Source organism: Erithacus rubecula (assembly GCF_903797595.1).
Source record: "Erithacus rubecula genome assembly, chromosome: 16".
Classification (NCBI taxonomy): domain Eukaryota; kingdom Metazoa; phylum Chordata; class Aves; order Passeriformes; family Muscicapidae; genus Erithacus; species Erithacus rubecula.
In genome coordinates this window covers 8,641,307-8,656,603 of record NC_136668.1, presented here as the reverse complement: position 1 = coordinate 8,656,603, position 15,297 = coordinate 8,641,307, and the positions used below count along the sequence as shown (strand labels likewise).

The window sequence follows — 15,297 nt, the reverse complement described above, 5'->3', positions numbered from 1 at the left end:
GCTGCGGCTTAAAGGGGCGGGGCCGGAGGCGGGGCTAAGCGGGCACGCGGAGGGACGGAGCCGAGCGAAGCAGAACCGAACACAGCCGAGTCACACCGAACCGAGCCGAGCCCAGCCGAACCAAGCCGAAGGCAACCCAGCCGAGACGACACCCGCCCATCCGAACACCGCCGAGTATATCCGAACGCAGCCGAACCCAGCCGAGTGTGTGCGCCGCGGGCGCCGGTGCCGGAAGAAGCCGCGGGGGGCGGAGCGGGCGCAGCCGCGGGTGAGTATCGGTGTCGGCCGGTGTCGGTGCTGCTCGGGTCCCGGAGCACCTGAGGCTCGGCGGTGGGTGAGCGCGCTGGGCGGTGAGGGGCATGTTCTCCCCGGCCGGCGGGGATCCGGGTGAGCCCCGCAAGGTGCTGGGCCGTTCCCGTGTCCTGTTGGGCTGGGCCTGGCCGGGGGTCCCTGCGCGCCCCCACGAACTGCGGCCTGCGCGGGGCCGCGGGCAGCGCCCGCGAGGGGCTTGGGGCGGCCGCTCCCTTCCCTTCCTTCCCTTCTATCGGCTCCTCTTTTCGCCCCGGCACAGCCCTAGGACTGCTCGGGCCGCTGGGGGCACCGGCTGGTCCGTGAGGCTGTCATGGTGCTCGCAGGTCCCGAGCAGCGCTGTATCAATCAGTGGGTCTGCGATGGTGAGGTGCGCTAAGTAACCCCATAACCCACAGATGCCCCGCAGCCTCCCTGGGCAGCCGTCTGCCACATTGTATTGACCTGGCAATTCTTGTTTGAAGTACTGTGATATCGTCAGTAGCCACTGCTTTTGAGGGTTTTGTTCCTAAGTCAGTGGATGGTGCCCTGCAGTGAGGATGTGCTCTGACAGCTTTGTGAGCCAGGGCTGGCTAAACCTCTGCATGAGGTGCCCTTAGGAACTCCAGTGTTCTAGTGCTGTCTTCACAGGTAAACTCTGCTGGCCCAAAACCGAGTTACTGTAAAAAAATTATTGAAATACTTAAAGAAAGTCTATGCTGTTACCTAATTTTCTAGCTGTGCCTTTCCTCAGCTTCTAAAATACAACATCCAAGTGCAGTTTCAAATCAAAGAATAAACTGTGTTTTAGAATCTCAGTTTCCTAGGGATTTTTACTTTTGTTGCCTTTGGTAGTACTTTATAATGTTACAGTGATCATGTGTGAAATTATAACTTTTAAGTGATCATGTTTACATTCTACTTGACATACTAAAAATACACCCAGGCTGTTGCTTGCAGGTTGTGGTTTCAGACTGAACTGTGGCTGAGATGTACATTGGGTGCTGTCAGGCTGGACTGAGATTTCTTCCCTGCTCTTGGTGACAGTCCCCACACAGGTGTAGCACAGTGTGTTCCCAGGTCATGTAAGAACTGTTCACTTGGCTGTCACTGGTTTCTGTTTCCTAATTGTTCCATAAAGGCATTTAAAACTCTCTCTAAAAGCCTGATACTGTCTCTTACCATACCTTCGAGAGGCTTTGGAAGTGAGAGCTGTCCTAAGGTTTGGAAGTGAAATGATGAATTTTTAGCTATAAAAAAAGCAAATTGAGTGTAGGAGGAAAAAATTTCCTAGTTTTCAGAAGACAGGAGATGTGTGAGTTTGCTTGCTAATCCATGCTGCCATCAGCTTTCTCTTCAGAAGGATGGCTTGGTGTTACCAGAGCCACTGTAAGGGAATTCCTCATTCTTCACAGTCTCCAGTAAGTGAACCCACATCCTTGGTCTGTGGAGTGCTGGACCTGGCTCCACAGGAGTTACTGGGTGATGCTTTGCTGATGAAATAACATTGACCAGGGTTATGAGTACATTGTTCAGTGGTAGACATGTGTCAGTGAAGTGGTGCTAGAAAGTTAACTTTGGAATCTTTGTAGTGGAGACACAGTGAGTTGGTGATGTCTGTAAAAGTAGTTGGTATCAAAAGACTGTCTTGGTCCAGCACAGCTTTTCATTCGAAGTTTTTGTCTGCTTCCAGTAGATTATTTTCAAATCAACCATTAAAATAGTATCCTTGTCTCAATCAGAGCTTGTGAACAGTGACTGTTGAGTCTTCATTGTTCTGGCTTTTATGGTGTTTTTAATGTGAGCCTGAGAGTTTGTATCCATATATATTCAACAGCCTCAGCTCTTCCCTGAATTTGTTCTCAGCATAACAACTTTCAAAATCAGAGCAGAGCCACTACGGTTTTGTAATGCTTTGATTTGACACAGCTCTGAATTATATAGTTATTTTTCCTGTGTGATAAGAGTAGATTTAATATCTCTATTCAAATATTACCTGTGTGCTTTACAATTAGCTGTCCATTTTTTTCCCATTTTGAAAATGTTTCCCTTTAACTGCTGCCAGCTGATATGGAGGTTGTTTTGGGAGGATTTGGATAGCTCTGTTTCCAGTACTACTTTTCTTATGATGATGGAAATTGAACCAGTATTAATGCCACTTCAGCTGTGTTTGTAGAGTAATCCTGTTCTCAGGTTAATCATTTGAATCTCACCCCTTAAAGTTTTTTCTGTAAAACAAGATGATTATTTTGGTTGAGGTTTTTTGTAAACCTAAGTGTAATAGATGAAACAGGTTAATATAACTGAGCACTGAAGTTATTCTCACCTCAGTAACCTGAGCACTTCTCTTACATCACGCTGTTTGCCCTGATTTGCAGGTTATTTGAGTCGATCGTTTCCCTAAGCCCCACAGAGGCTTTTCTTGATTGGTATTTTGCTCTAGCAATAAATAAATCTGCTGACGTGTGTGTTCTGCCATGTTTGCTTATTCTTGACCTTTGATTTTTAGCCATGCAAGGGACAGTTTAAGTCATGACGTTGTGTAACTGGGTGTTTATGCATTGACAAGCATATTTGATTTGTATTCTTAAAAATTGTGCCTGTTGCAGTTGCTGTGTAGTTCAGAGTAATGTAGATGTGGTTAAAGGTTTAAGGGTGAGTTGTGGCGAAACCAAGACACCTGGTGCTTCATCATCTGAGCAGATTTTGTTACAGTGCAAGCAAAGATCATTAAATATTCACTCCTCTCTCCACATTATCTCTGTATGATGTGCCTGTTGTTGCGTAGCGAGGAACCTCTTTGTCATGAGTGTAGTTGCTATGATGGATGCTTGGATTTTGGGCTTGTTCAGACCTGTGTTCTGACTCCTGTGTGCTGTTCTCTAGGCTCAGAGCTGCCATGAAGTCCTCTTGTGATGCCCCAAGGTAGCCCTGCAGCTTCTAAACAAGTGTGGTGAGAACCTGTAGCAGTGTGGATGCCTCTGCCAGCTGTGTTTAGCAGTGCAGTCCAGTTTTTCCAGGGCAGTGAGACTCCAGTGTCTGCAGGGGTCATGCATTCCAGTAGGAATTAGCTGCCTGAAGGCTTCTAAGGATGTTGCCCTTTAGTCTCCAAGAAAACTAAAATACAGTTCACTATGTCAAACTGGTGTTTTCAGTGTGATTTAGAACACAAGTTTGATGAGGAGCAGCTGAGGGAGCTGGGGAGGCTCAGCCTGGAGAAAAGAAGCTCAGGGGGAAACCTCACCACTCTCTAAAACTCCCTGACAGGTTGTAGCTGGGTCAGGGTTGGTGCTTTCTCTCAGGTGACAAGTGACAAGAGGAAACAGCTTCAAGTTGTTTGCCAGCAAAGATTCAGATTAGATATTAGGAAAAATTTCTTCACTGAAAGGGTGGCCAAGCCCTGGCACAGGCTGCCCAAGGCAGTGGTGGATTCACCATCTCTGGAAGTGCTCAAAAGTCCTGTGGATGTGGCCCCTGGGGACTTGGTGTAAGTGTTGAACATGGTGATGCTGGGCTAACATTATCCTCACTTTAGACAAGGAGGAAATGAAAGCTAGGAAATTAATCCCTCATGGCTACACAATGAACCTAGTACTGGCTCCCAGCTTAGCCTTCTGTTCTTGAATCTAAGCTGAAGGAATTCAGTGGGAAAATACAGGGGTCTGGTGGGTTTTTATTTTTAACAAAACCTTTGCATTTAAGGTTTGAATTGTGGCAGCCTGTGCAGGACAATACAGGAGGTCACTGTCTTTGAAGGAAAATGCCAGTGCTTTGTGCTAGGTATTTGTTTTCCTTAACAAACCAAACAGGCAGGTTCTGTGTGAGCAAGGATTTATTTGGTATCAAACTTCTCCAGATTCATGTCCACAAAACTTCTTCGCCTCTTACTGCCTCTGCTTTGGACCCCAGCAGCTCCCAGGCATGGCCAGAGCACTAAATCTGCACTGATATCCCTCTAGTGCCCTCTCTGAAGTGCCACCTTTTCCCAGATGAAAAGTGAAAATCCTGTTTAAAAGCTTCAGTGGATCATGACATACCTTCAACAAATTGTACTTTGGATAAAATTATTTTTACTTCTTGCAAAGAGTTCAATCCATGTAGTGTTTTCCCAAGGGAGGGGAAAATCTTTGCTGTTGTCACTTAATTGGTCTATGATACCGTTTGCCAAAACTGATTTTTTTTTTATTTTTAACATAGAATTTTAAATTACTTCTGTTACCTATAAATATTTTACAATGCTTAATGTGCTGTTCTGACAGAACTTAAATGCATTTTTTTTCTTTATTTCAGACTATAAGATTCAGATATGTTCCTATTTGATTGGATTTACAGTGGTTTCAGTAGTGTATTGCAGTTTTTAGGTAAGTCATCATTGTTTTGAGTTTTTCCTTAATGCTGTTCTTGTATAAAGTATCTGTTCACCTCTGTTATCATCAAATAAGGCTACTGTGTAAATAATAGTATTTGGTTTGGTGTACATTCAGTAACACTCAAACACTCAAAAGTTTCACTTCTCAATACTGAGCATTTCCAGACTGTGCTGGAAATTACAAAAATTTTATTTCATGATCATAATAGGACTTTTGGACTTCTCTAATCATACAACATTTAAGCTGGTGTAATTCAGTTGGCTTTTATGGGTCTTCTGATTTTTCTCTGCTGTGAAGAGCTGAACTCAGTTATTTTAATTCAGGGGTTTTTTTTGCACATGAGGATATAATTTCAGAATCCAAATAGGAGGGACTGTCTACAAAAAATTAGTGCCAGATATTGAAGCCTTTTCTCAGGTTCAGCAATGCATTGTTTTGTGATTTTTTGTTCTGTGCCACAGAAATTAGTGTGAAACTTCACTGGCATCTACTCAAGAACCTCAGAAAATTATTCCCTGGCCAAAAGGTCTGCAATCCATATCAGTTCAGGGTGAAAAAAATGCACAACCAGGAGGAAAATTAATGTTAGGATACTAAAAATAGGATCAGAAATTGCAGAACACATAGGTAAAAGGCACAGTTTCCAAGTTTGAAGGATTTTATTGAAGTGGTGAAAAGCATTTGAGGGTAAGAAGTCATAGCAAGCTGTACCACCTATCTTTTATCAGTTGGAAGTTTAATGTTTTGCACTGAATGTCAGACCCTTGGCCTGCTATCAAAATGTTAGCCAGTGAACTTTTAACTAAGTTGACTAATCTTTCTTATCTCCTCTTCCTTAGCTGCACAGTGATTGCTGTACACTGGCTTGCTCTTCCATTCCTGTGCAAGCAAAGCCTAATTCTGCTGAAAGATAGAGGTGCTTGAAGTAGCTCCCTTTTTTATGTCCCTCTTTTTCTAAAAGAAACACTTTCTCTTTGCATTCTCAGTTATACTTAGAGTTGAAGAAGGCAGATCATAACATTTGGGAAACTCCCCACAATTCCCTGTGCTGTCCTGTCAGAAGGCTGACAGGATCACTTTAGGAAGAATATCTTTGTACAAGTATGCTTTTGGAATGCACAAAAACATTTCTTAATTTATTTGTGTCTATAAAAACTCAGGTCTTGATGTAGCCAATAGCTGAAGTATGGCTGCTTGTTAGTCTTATGTTTCTCTGAAAGGCACTTGGGAAGCTTGAAATGTTTTGGTGAAACCAGCCACGTCTGACTGGGAAACAAAGACTCCTGGATATGCAGGCTGAGAGTGGCAAAAATATTATTGTTTTCCTATAGATTAGTAGAGTTCCATTTAACTCATAAAGTGAATTGGAGTTTCTCCTGTGTTGTAAGTTACTATATGAAAATGTTTGACCACTTCTTTCTCTGTAAACATTAACACTTTCTCCTCCACTGTCTAGTTTAGTAGTTAATATATCTATATGGGCATGTGAGAAGGTGAGTTTGGGAAGTAAGAGTTGTTGTATTTGAAAGAACTGTGAAGACACTCTACAGGACCTGGAGTAATAAAGATCATGAATGAAATAAGATGAGAGGAATAGGAGAGAATAGTCATTCCTGCAAGTTACAAAACATGTCCAGCTGGAATGTGATCCCTGAGTCTGGTTTAAAGGCCAAGATAGAGGTGAGCAAACAGCAGTGGTATAAAGGTCTGCTGGGCAGAGGTGCCTCTGCCCCTGGAATTCCAGAACATCCAATATGTGAGGAGAGTGCTTTGCAGAAGATACAGGGTTTTTTAGTACAAAACAGGATTGTTTTTTTGGTTTTACATTTAATTTATCTTAATGTTTACTTTGAATATTAATGAGTTTGAAGCAATGAAAACTGATTCTGGCAGAGGATATAGCGTTGACAAGTTGTAAGAGAATTGCCCTTTGATAATCTCCAATTTAGGAAAATATGGTCTTCGTGTTTTAAACATCTTTCCTCTCCTTCACAGCAACTGTTGCATTTCTGAGGTTATTAGTGGAGGGGGAGAAGTAGGGCAGAAGGCATTTTTATAAAGATAGCAACCAATGAAAATAAAATTTCTTATTCCTGTTAGGATAGTATTGTCACATGGGACAAAGTGTGTCAGAATGCCCTAATGATGTCATTCAAGATGTAGCTGTTTTACTGGGGGTATAGGTGAAAGCTTCTTTTTGTCCAAGTAATAGGTTAACCAATATTAAAGAATTCATACAAAAATTATGATTATTGATGTTGAATCAATGTCTCTGTGTTACTCTGATTGAGGTCTGAGTTTTCCTTTTGTCTTGGATGAGTGTTTTGCTGTAATGAAGGTAGCTGAACAGAGTTCAGGTTCAGGATGGTGCATGGTCCATGCTGTTAGTGCTGGGTCTGCACTCACCTCTCCACTACCTGTGAGCAGAACTGTCCTTTTGCTGGGACAGAGTAAACTACTCTGGCATTTAGTCCTGTTCTGCCATGCTTTTTCTAAGACAGTGCATTGCATTTCCATGATTGACACTTTCACACCAATTGTGTGCCTCTCCTGCTCCTGCCAAGCATTCTGTAAGCTGCATGTTTCCTGGTGCAGCAGGCCTGTGGTAAGTGGGAATGCCATTTGTATGACATGGATAAAGGGCACTGATAAAGGTGTGGTGGAGTTTGCCTGCTCTGTATTTTGTACCATGACTGTACACAGGAACAAAATCCCCTCTAGTGCTGGAAATGAACTCCTGCTGGTTGAACTGATTAATCACTAGGTCCTTTTTTGTTCTAGGACTGTATAAGAAATCAGGCAAACTAGTGTTTCTTGGACTGGACAATGCTGGAAAAACTACACTGCTGCACATGCTCAAAGATGACAGACTGGGACAACATGTTCCCACATTACACCCCAGTAAGTTAATAGTGCTGTTCCACAGCTAGAAAGCATTGGAAGAATTGCAAGAAAAGCAGGATCTGATTATATATCATAGGACCACCAGTGCAACTGGGGAGACACAAAGGGATTTTTGGGATTGCAGTCCATGCATAGTTCAAGTAATCTTAAAAAAGCTATGTGTGTAGGGTAGTTCAGTGTGTTATATTTAAATGGTGAATAACAAGCAGAACAATGAAGCAGAGAGTTTGTATTATAGAAGCTGCAAGAAATAGGGGCTAGCAAGTTTTGGGAACAGCTTCTCTTTGTAATTGGAAAATCTGTGTTTGTGTCTCAGAGGTTGCTGTGTAATTGTTATTCTGGTAACCTTGCAGGAGAAAAAGTTCAACACAGGTTGAAAATGTGGATTGGGGAAGTCCACTAAGGAGTATGAAGGGTATGAAGGGTATGAAGAGGAGAAGCCTTGAACAGTATTGGAAACAAAATGCCAAATGCAAAATCTTTTTTACAAACCAGATGCCCAAGCCAACTGTTGTTTGTGTAATATGTAGGGATAAATAGTGTAGGAATACTCTGCTGTTCTTAGCATTGTAGATATTTCACACATGCTTTAATGGTTAATAACATTTTGGTGATACACAAGCGTGTCATTGATTTTGGGAGAATGTATTGCTCCCATTTTCTTTTTGATTACAAAGTACTGCAAAGAACCAAAAGAAAGTAAAATCTATGTGCTAGAAGGCCAGACTTTTCCAAAGCACTGCATAATCTTCACCTAGAACATAATTCTGTTATTTCCAGCTTCAGAAGAGCTGACAATTGCTGGCATGACTTTCACTACCTTCGATCTGGGTGGACATGCTCAAGGTAAGAGTGTGTCTCTGAACTGGGCTGGAGTTTGTTTCCAATCAGAAAGACCAGTCAGGAAAAGGCCCTGCTGCAGAGATTGTCTTCCCACACTCTTCTGTGATAGCATAGAAGATGTTGGCTGCTCTTTTGCCCATCTACACCATTTATCACCTATCACAAGTATGATTTGTAAGAGCTGCAGTAGAGGAAAAACTTTTGACTAATACTGTGAGGAGGAGTTCTGTACTTTAAATTCCTTACATTTACCTTCAAACTTACCTTTGTTGACATAATTCATGGGGAAACAAAAAACATTTCCATACTTCAGTATTCATGTGGGATAGAACAGTAGTAACATTAGAGAGAATTGTAATTGCATCCCAAATAAGCAACATAAGCTAAAAATTCTTAAAGAATCAAATTAATAAACCCACCCCCACCTATTGCTTCTTAATTACCAATGTGTGTCACTGTACTTGGGGATAATTTCCTTTTATTTTTATTTCTTATTTGGGGATAATTTCCTTTTATTTTTATTTCTTATTTTCCATGTAGCTCGCAGAGTGTGGAAAAACTACCTGCCTGCAATTAATGGTGTTGTGTTCTTGGTGGACTGTGCAGATCATGAAAGATTGCTTGAATCAAAAGAAGAACTTGATGTAAGTTTAAAGGAGCTTTTGAAAGTTTCAACTTCTAAGAATTAAGTTCAAATAGCCAACAGACCCCTGCTGCCACCTGCAAGTGAGTAGTAGTGATATGACCTGTATTCTAAATTAATCAGTCCTCCTTTCTCCATTCCTTTGCAGTCACTAATGACAGATGAAACTATTGCTAATGTGCCTATCCTAATTCTTGGTAACAAGATTGACAGACCTGAAGCCATCAGTGAAGAGAGGTTACGAGAGACATTTGGTCTGTATGGCCAGACAACAGGAAAGGTATTACTCTTTTTTTTTTTTTCATTTTTAATGTTGACTGTGATTTGCTCCAGCTATACAAAATAAATGTTTTTCTATTTTATGAAATACTTACTACATAGTAACAGTATATATAGAATGAATCCCAGAGTCTCTTTGTGTGTGTGTGTTAGATGTATATCTGCTACAACTTTTTACATTGTTTTGATGCCACGTTTTTTGAGAGAAAATGTATTTGTATCTAGAATAATCTTTAGTACTTCAACTTTCTTATGCACTATTTTTAAAGTTTTCAGAAGCTATAGGTATAGAGCAAATTATAAGAGAAAACTGAATAGAATCTTTCAGTAAGTGACTTTTCTCATTTCAAGTACAAGCTTTAATAATTTTCCACCTAACATATTTGCCTAAAGCTTAGAAATAGATTTACACCATTGTAGAAGTCTAAGTTTGTAGGTTGTGGGAAGGAAAAAGTTGCTCCTGGCATCTGTAACAGTGAGGCAAACTTTTAGTAAGGATTTTTTGATACTTCAACTCCTGTTAGCATTAGAAACAGTGCTGGATGTCCTTGGCCCTTGAAAGAAACCTTCCTGCAGCTGACAGAGTTGTTCCACTGTGGCTTCTCCAATCACAGCTCCCATTAGCTGACTAGCTCTGCTCAGGGCACCTGCCTTGCAATTCCTCTTTGCTTGTTCACTCTCAGTGCCTCCCTTAAAAGTTCAGTGCCAGAGTTTAGGTCAGGCAGTAACAAATCTTTGCTGCATTTTGCCCTCTTGTTTTCTGGTCTTTACACTACATGTATTTGATGAAGCATGGACATCACTGTGGATCTCCAGTTGAACAGCAGCTTTATTGCTATCTTGGCAAGCAAGCACCTTGCACTCTTGATTTGGTCAGTCCTAAAATTTGTAGCAAGTGGGTTTTTTTTATCTGGTTGGAAAACTGTTGCAAACAGAGCAGGGAACTGTGACTGAACACCAAATACAAGCTCTAAAATTCTCTGCATGTTTGCTGTTCCATTCTGGTTTCACTTCCCCCTCTCCAGTGTGGATGCATGTGACAACACACATAGTGTATTTCTTGTATACAAGTTCCTGAGATTAAGGTCACATGTTCTGGTCTCTCTGTGAGGTGTCAGGCCCAGAGAAGCTGGGGATGCCCCATTCCTGCAAGTACTTTCATGCCAGTTTGGACAGGGCTTGGAGCAACCTGGTCTGGTGCAAGGTGTCCCTACCCATGCCAGAGGTTTGGAATGAGATTAGCTTTAAGGTCCCTTCCAACCCAACTCATTCTATGATCTGAGATTAATTTATTTTCCAAAATTCCAGTGTCAAACACGAGTTAAATAAGGGCATTCAGTAGAAGCAAATGTCCATGTGAATAGATGTTTGCTAAGAGAATGTTTGTGTGTCTCTGCAGGGCAGCACACCACTGAAGGACCTGAATGCCAGGCCCCTGGAGGTGTTCATGTGCAGTGTGCTAAAGAGACAAGGCTACGGGGAAGGATTCCGCTGGATGGCCCAGTACATCAACTGATCCCTGCCAAAATCACAGCAGCACGTCCTGGCCAGGTCTCAGTCTTGGCTGCTCCTTATTTGATCACTCAGTGTATGTAACTTGAATCCATTTGACTGTTCAATTTTAAAAATACACATTTTTAGCTAATTATATCATTGTTGCTAAATTGTAAGTGTGAAGATTGCAAAATTATTTCAAGCAAGTTTGCAAATTTAAATTCCACAACCTATGAGCTTTCTAATCCCATGCAAAATCCTTTTGCAGCTTTTAATTTAATGGGTCTCCAGCACCATTTTTGGTCAGAGCAACTTTCCATTACAGTATGTTTGAATGCACTTTTTAACAGCTGAAAACGATGGACATGTGAAAAATATTTAATGCTTATGTTAAATTTTTTATGTACTTTTTTGAAACTGGTTTTATAACTTCAGAGTATATTACCATCTTTCAAGGAATAATAAATAATTACCTGATGGATAATTGCATGATGCCTTACAGTTTTCAATAATACACTTTCTTATGCAACGTCATGCAATAAATTTAAATCCAGTTTTTGGCATCTTTAATGGGAAATGTTTCATTTTAATGTGTCTTAACTAGTGAGGCTGATCTGAATAGGTGGGATATTTTCCTGAAACACAAGCAGGCCACAAAGTAGTTTCACTGTAGGTTAGAGTAAGGTGGGTTTTTTCAGACTACTAAATTGTATTTATTTTAGGATTTTCCATAGTAAAGGAAAAATCTACTGTGATGCCCTTATAATTACCACAAGTACAAATAGTGTAAATTAGTCGTGCCAAAGTAAATCTCAAACTAATGACAGAAGTGGTCTTAATCTACTGGTCTCTTGAATTAAACCTCTGATGTGATACAAGAAACACAGTTTCATTTTGAAGAAATTAAGAATACCACTACACTAAATATCCTGTTTTCAATTTCATTCATATTTGGGTCTGCCAGAAGACTTGCTCATGAAATTTCCAGAAAAAAAAATGAGTTGATATTGCTGCTTTTGAAAACTTACCAGCTCACACCCATTGGCCAGTTTCATTTTTGGTGTTTTTGAACTGGGACAAGATGGATTCTTTTATATGGTTTTGCCCTGAAACCTGGCCAGCTGCTGGCTGCCCAGGGCACTTAATTCTGGGGTAAAATTCAGTCCCTCTTCCCAGTTTCTGACTGCTTTTCCCTGCTTTAGAATGTTAAATCCCCAAGGAAAAAGCAGATAATCTTTGAAGAAAGGGTGTTGCAGCACATTTTACTGATCCTGACTGGGAGCTGTGGTTGGTGCTTTCTTGTGCTGGACATGTTTTGCTAAATGAAGGTGGGGTTTCAGCCCTGTAGTCACTATCTCACTATGATGGGTTTGAGTTTCACTGTGTAGTTTGTTTTGTCCTTGTACAAATACAAACTGCTGCAAGTTGTACTGAATCCCTTTTACTTCCTGTTGTACATCTTCAAAATATTTTAGGCCTTATGTTTCCAATATCCATGGCAGAAAATATATTTCTGACTGGTTTCATTTCACAAATAACTTTCTCTTGACCTCTGGGCTTGAATCTCAGATTTAAAGGCTGTGGGCACAAAGCAAATAAATGAGACTTATTCCTTGCCCAAACCTGAACTGGTATGATTGAATATTGATGATCAGTTCCCCACAGTCCTAGATTGTGCATCTGAAAAATTCAGAGCCTAATTAATTTAAATTGTAAATGAAGTTTATTACTGTAGAATCAACATGCAAAGCACTAAGCCCAGTTTCAGTGTGGTGCAGTTCAGTATGAGGGCATTGGATGACTTTTCCAAATGACCAGCATAGAGAATTCTGCATTTAAACTCGTGCTCAGCTGTAGAATGGTGTCTCTGCTACATAAATCCAAACTGGAGGCAAGAGTGGCCTCTCACCACTGTGTGAGCAGTCCTACATGCCTCTTGTTTTTTTTCCTCTAGCTTTTTCTGATGATGGTTATAATGCAGAGAACCACAGCTAAATCACTAGATGGTGTAAATATTAAAAGTACTACTTGCAGAGTCACATTGTGGTGTTGATGTGAGAGACTGGGGACTGTTGCCTGTGCTTATGGAAATGAAGCTGGAGGTGGAGATTTTCTGCTGCACTTCCACAGGCTGATCCATTGCATGGACTTGGAGGGGTCCTCTTCACCTGCTCTTCCAACCAACTGTGAACAACAGCACTAAAGAAGGGGGGTAATCCTATTAAATCAATAAGGAAGGGAGGTGATGGTGCTTAAAAGTGTGTGTTAAGAGTAATTCCCAGTGTTGTGGAAACTCTTGATTTCGTGGTTTCTGCTGTGGGATGGTGGCTGAAATGTGATTGTAATAAGGGCATGAAGAAACCTGGACCTTGTGTTATCCACCTGGGTATGTTGTTGGAATAGGTGAAATACATAACTAATCTTGCTCTGCTTCATTTCATTCAGCAGAGGAAGGACCTTTCTTCTGTAGTTTACATTCTGTTGTGCACATGAATGTGAATGAGTGTTGTGTGTTTTGTGTGAAGACTTCATTAATAGACAAATATCCTGATGAGAATTATCCTGGTGGTTCTCATCCCCACCCCCTCCGTATCTCCCTGGCCAATTATTTCTGGTTTATTCCTATGACTGTGAGCAGTCTTGCTTCAAAAAAGTAGTGTTCATATTTGGGTCTGACTTATATGAATTTTTTTTTTGCACTTTTGACTATGCAGATTTCAATTGAACATCACTTTAAAACAATGTGAAAAAGAAAACTCATTAATAAAGATGTTATTTATGAATTGTCTCATTTTGTTTTTACATTGCAACAGTTCCTTAAGAGAAGTGAATGCAGATTTCTAAGATCTTAATTACTACTTCTGACAGTGGCCTGTATTTCACAGCAGTGACCCCAGCTGCTAGCATCTCTGACTTGAATAAGATTTCTTTTGATTGGATGTAATTAAAATTGTGGTATAGTATGTATTGTATAACTGAGAGGTGATTGCAGTATTTCAGTCTTGGTTTAATACATTTTTCAGCAACAATTATTGGCATTGGAGATGGGAAAGCTCTCCAAGCTTTCTCATTTATTCTCTGCCAGATCAGGATTATTTCTGTGTTCAGGTCCTGACTATGATGTGCCAAAGGTGACCTGTGGCATTCACTGGAGTACAATACCTACATGCATGGGAGCTTTATTGTGTTTTGATAATTGGATTTGAGCATCAAATAGAACATTTGGCATTACTTATTATAAATAATGTCATTTCAGGAAAATGATGGAGATGGTCTCCAATCCCAGTGAATTCACAGGTCTGCTGGAGGTCAGATTGTTTTTCTCTTGTTTGTCCTGTCAAAGTATTTGGTTGTTACCAACCAAAGTCCAGTGTTTCTGTTGACTACAACGTGCTCACATTTAGGTCACACTATTGTTAGTTGTGGACTAAGGAGTTACATTTGAGCCTCATCCACTGGTGTCAGTGGGGACATGTAACTTCCTTGCACTAGGACAAACCACTTTTTGCACTGGTGTTTCTATTCTGAAATGTGAGTGCTCTAAATGTTGAAAAGCATAATTTATATAATAAACTGCAGAAGAAAAGCTAAAGATGAAAGTGTTCTTTAACATGTTGTCTGTGCATTTGTTATTGTGTTGTCCCATCCTGTGCTGGAAATACAAGCATTTGGAATAGAAAATAAAATTATGCTTGAAATTTGAAGGAGTTTTAAATAGGTAGTTCTTGTCAAATTTCATCAAAATCAGGAAAAAAGTGTGCTCAGTACATGGTCTAGGAGTGAGTTTGGGTTTTCTTGGGTGGGTATAGTAATAGTTCTGTCTCATTTTTGCTCAACTTCTGTTCATGGGTGTATGGAAAAAAATCCTCTATCTGGAAAACTCTCTGAACATGGAAAAAATTTCATTTCCTTTGCTGCAGTTCTAAAATGAGATGGAAAGATATGTTCTTAGAGGTGACTGATGCTTCCCTAGAATCCAGCTGCACTCTAGGATTGGCCCTGTTGGTAGAATTGCCACCAACATGGAGTGGGGATTGCCACTGAGTTCAAACGTGCCAAACTGAGTGTAGCCCACAGGGGAGTGTGCTAACCTGCTGCTAGAGAACTGTTTTTCAACTCTAAGCACACATTCTCCTTAGTATACATTTTTTTAAATTATTCTTTGTCTGCTTTTGAATTACAATTAAAAATTTATTGAGCAAGTACGGTAAAATAATAATTTTAAAAATATCGCCCTTGTTTTTCTTATGACCCTGTTCATTACTGCACATGTTGCATCATAGTAAGAAATCTTATAGTAATATTTTGGAGCCTTTGATGCCTTTCATTTCAGGGCCTCAGCTTTCAATCTGCTAAAGCTGTCTTATCATCCTTGTGAGTAGAAATTTGTCCTTGTTTTACCTCTGCTGGTGACAGTGATGGCTGGAGGGATTGGGTTATGCTTGGTCTCTGCCTGAAGAAGAGCTCTCACAGCAG

General features: G+C 40.7%; 1 protein-coding gene across 3 annotated transcripts; it reads left to right on the top strand.

Annotated features, from left to right (window-relative positions):
- The first annotated feature begins 15 nt into the window (after positions 1-15).
- On the top strand, positions 16-13,609 carry SAR1B (secretion associated Ras related GTPase 1B). 3 transcript variants are annotated; one of them, XM_079319950.1, is made up of 7 exons: positions 16-268; positions 4,579-4,649; positions 7,440-7,559; positions 8,343-8,408; positions 8,946-9,049; positions 9,197-9,328; positions 10,727-13,609. In XM_079319950.1, the coding sequence occupies exons 2-7, from the start codon at positions 4,595-4,597 to the stop codon at positions 10,841-10,843; spliced, it is 594 nt and encodes a 197-aa protein (XP_079176076.1). In that variant the 5' UTR covers positions 16-268; positions 4,579-4,594; the 3' UTR covers positions 10,844-13,609. The 3 variants fall into 3 exon arrangements, with proteins under 3 accessions (XP_079176076.1, XP_079176077.1, XP_079176078.1); XM_079319951.1 differs by having other exon boundaries at positions 259-330; XM_079319952.1 differs by lacking the exon at positions 16-268 and adding an exon at positions 280-334.
- The last annotated feature ends 1,688 nt before the right edge of the window (positions 13,610-15,297 follow it).

Excerpts from the sequence above, each read along its gene's own strand:
- SAR1B (XM_079319950.1), top strand. The coding sequence starts at position 4,595 with ATGTTCCTATTTGATTGGATTTACAGTGGTTTCAGTAGTGTATTGCAG. Across the intron at positions 4,650-7,439 it reads TAGTGTATTGCAGTTTTTAG|GACTGTATAAGAAATCAGGC; the intron begins GTAAGTCATCAT and ends TTTTTGTTCTAG. Across the intron at positions 8,409-8,945 it reads TCTGGGTGGACATGCTCAAG|CTCGCAGAGTGTGGAAAAAC; the intron begins GTAAGAGTGTGT and ends TTTTCCATGTAG.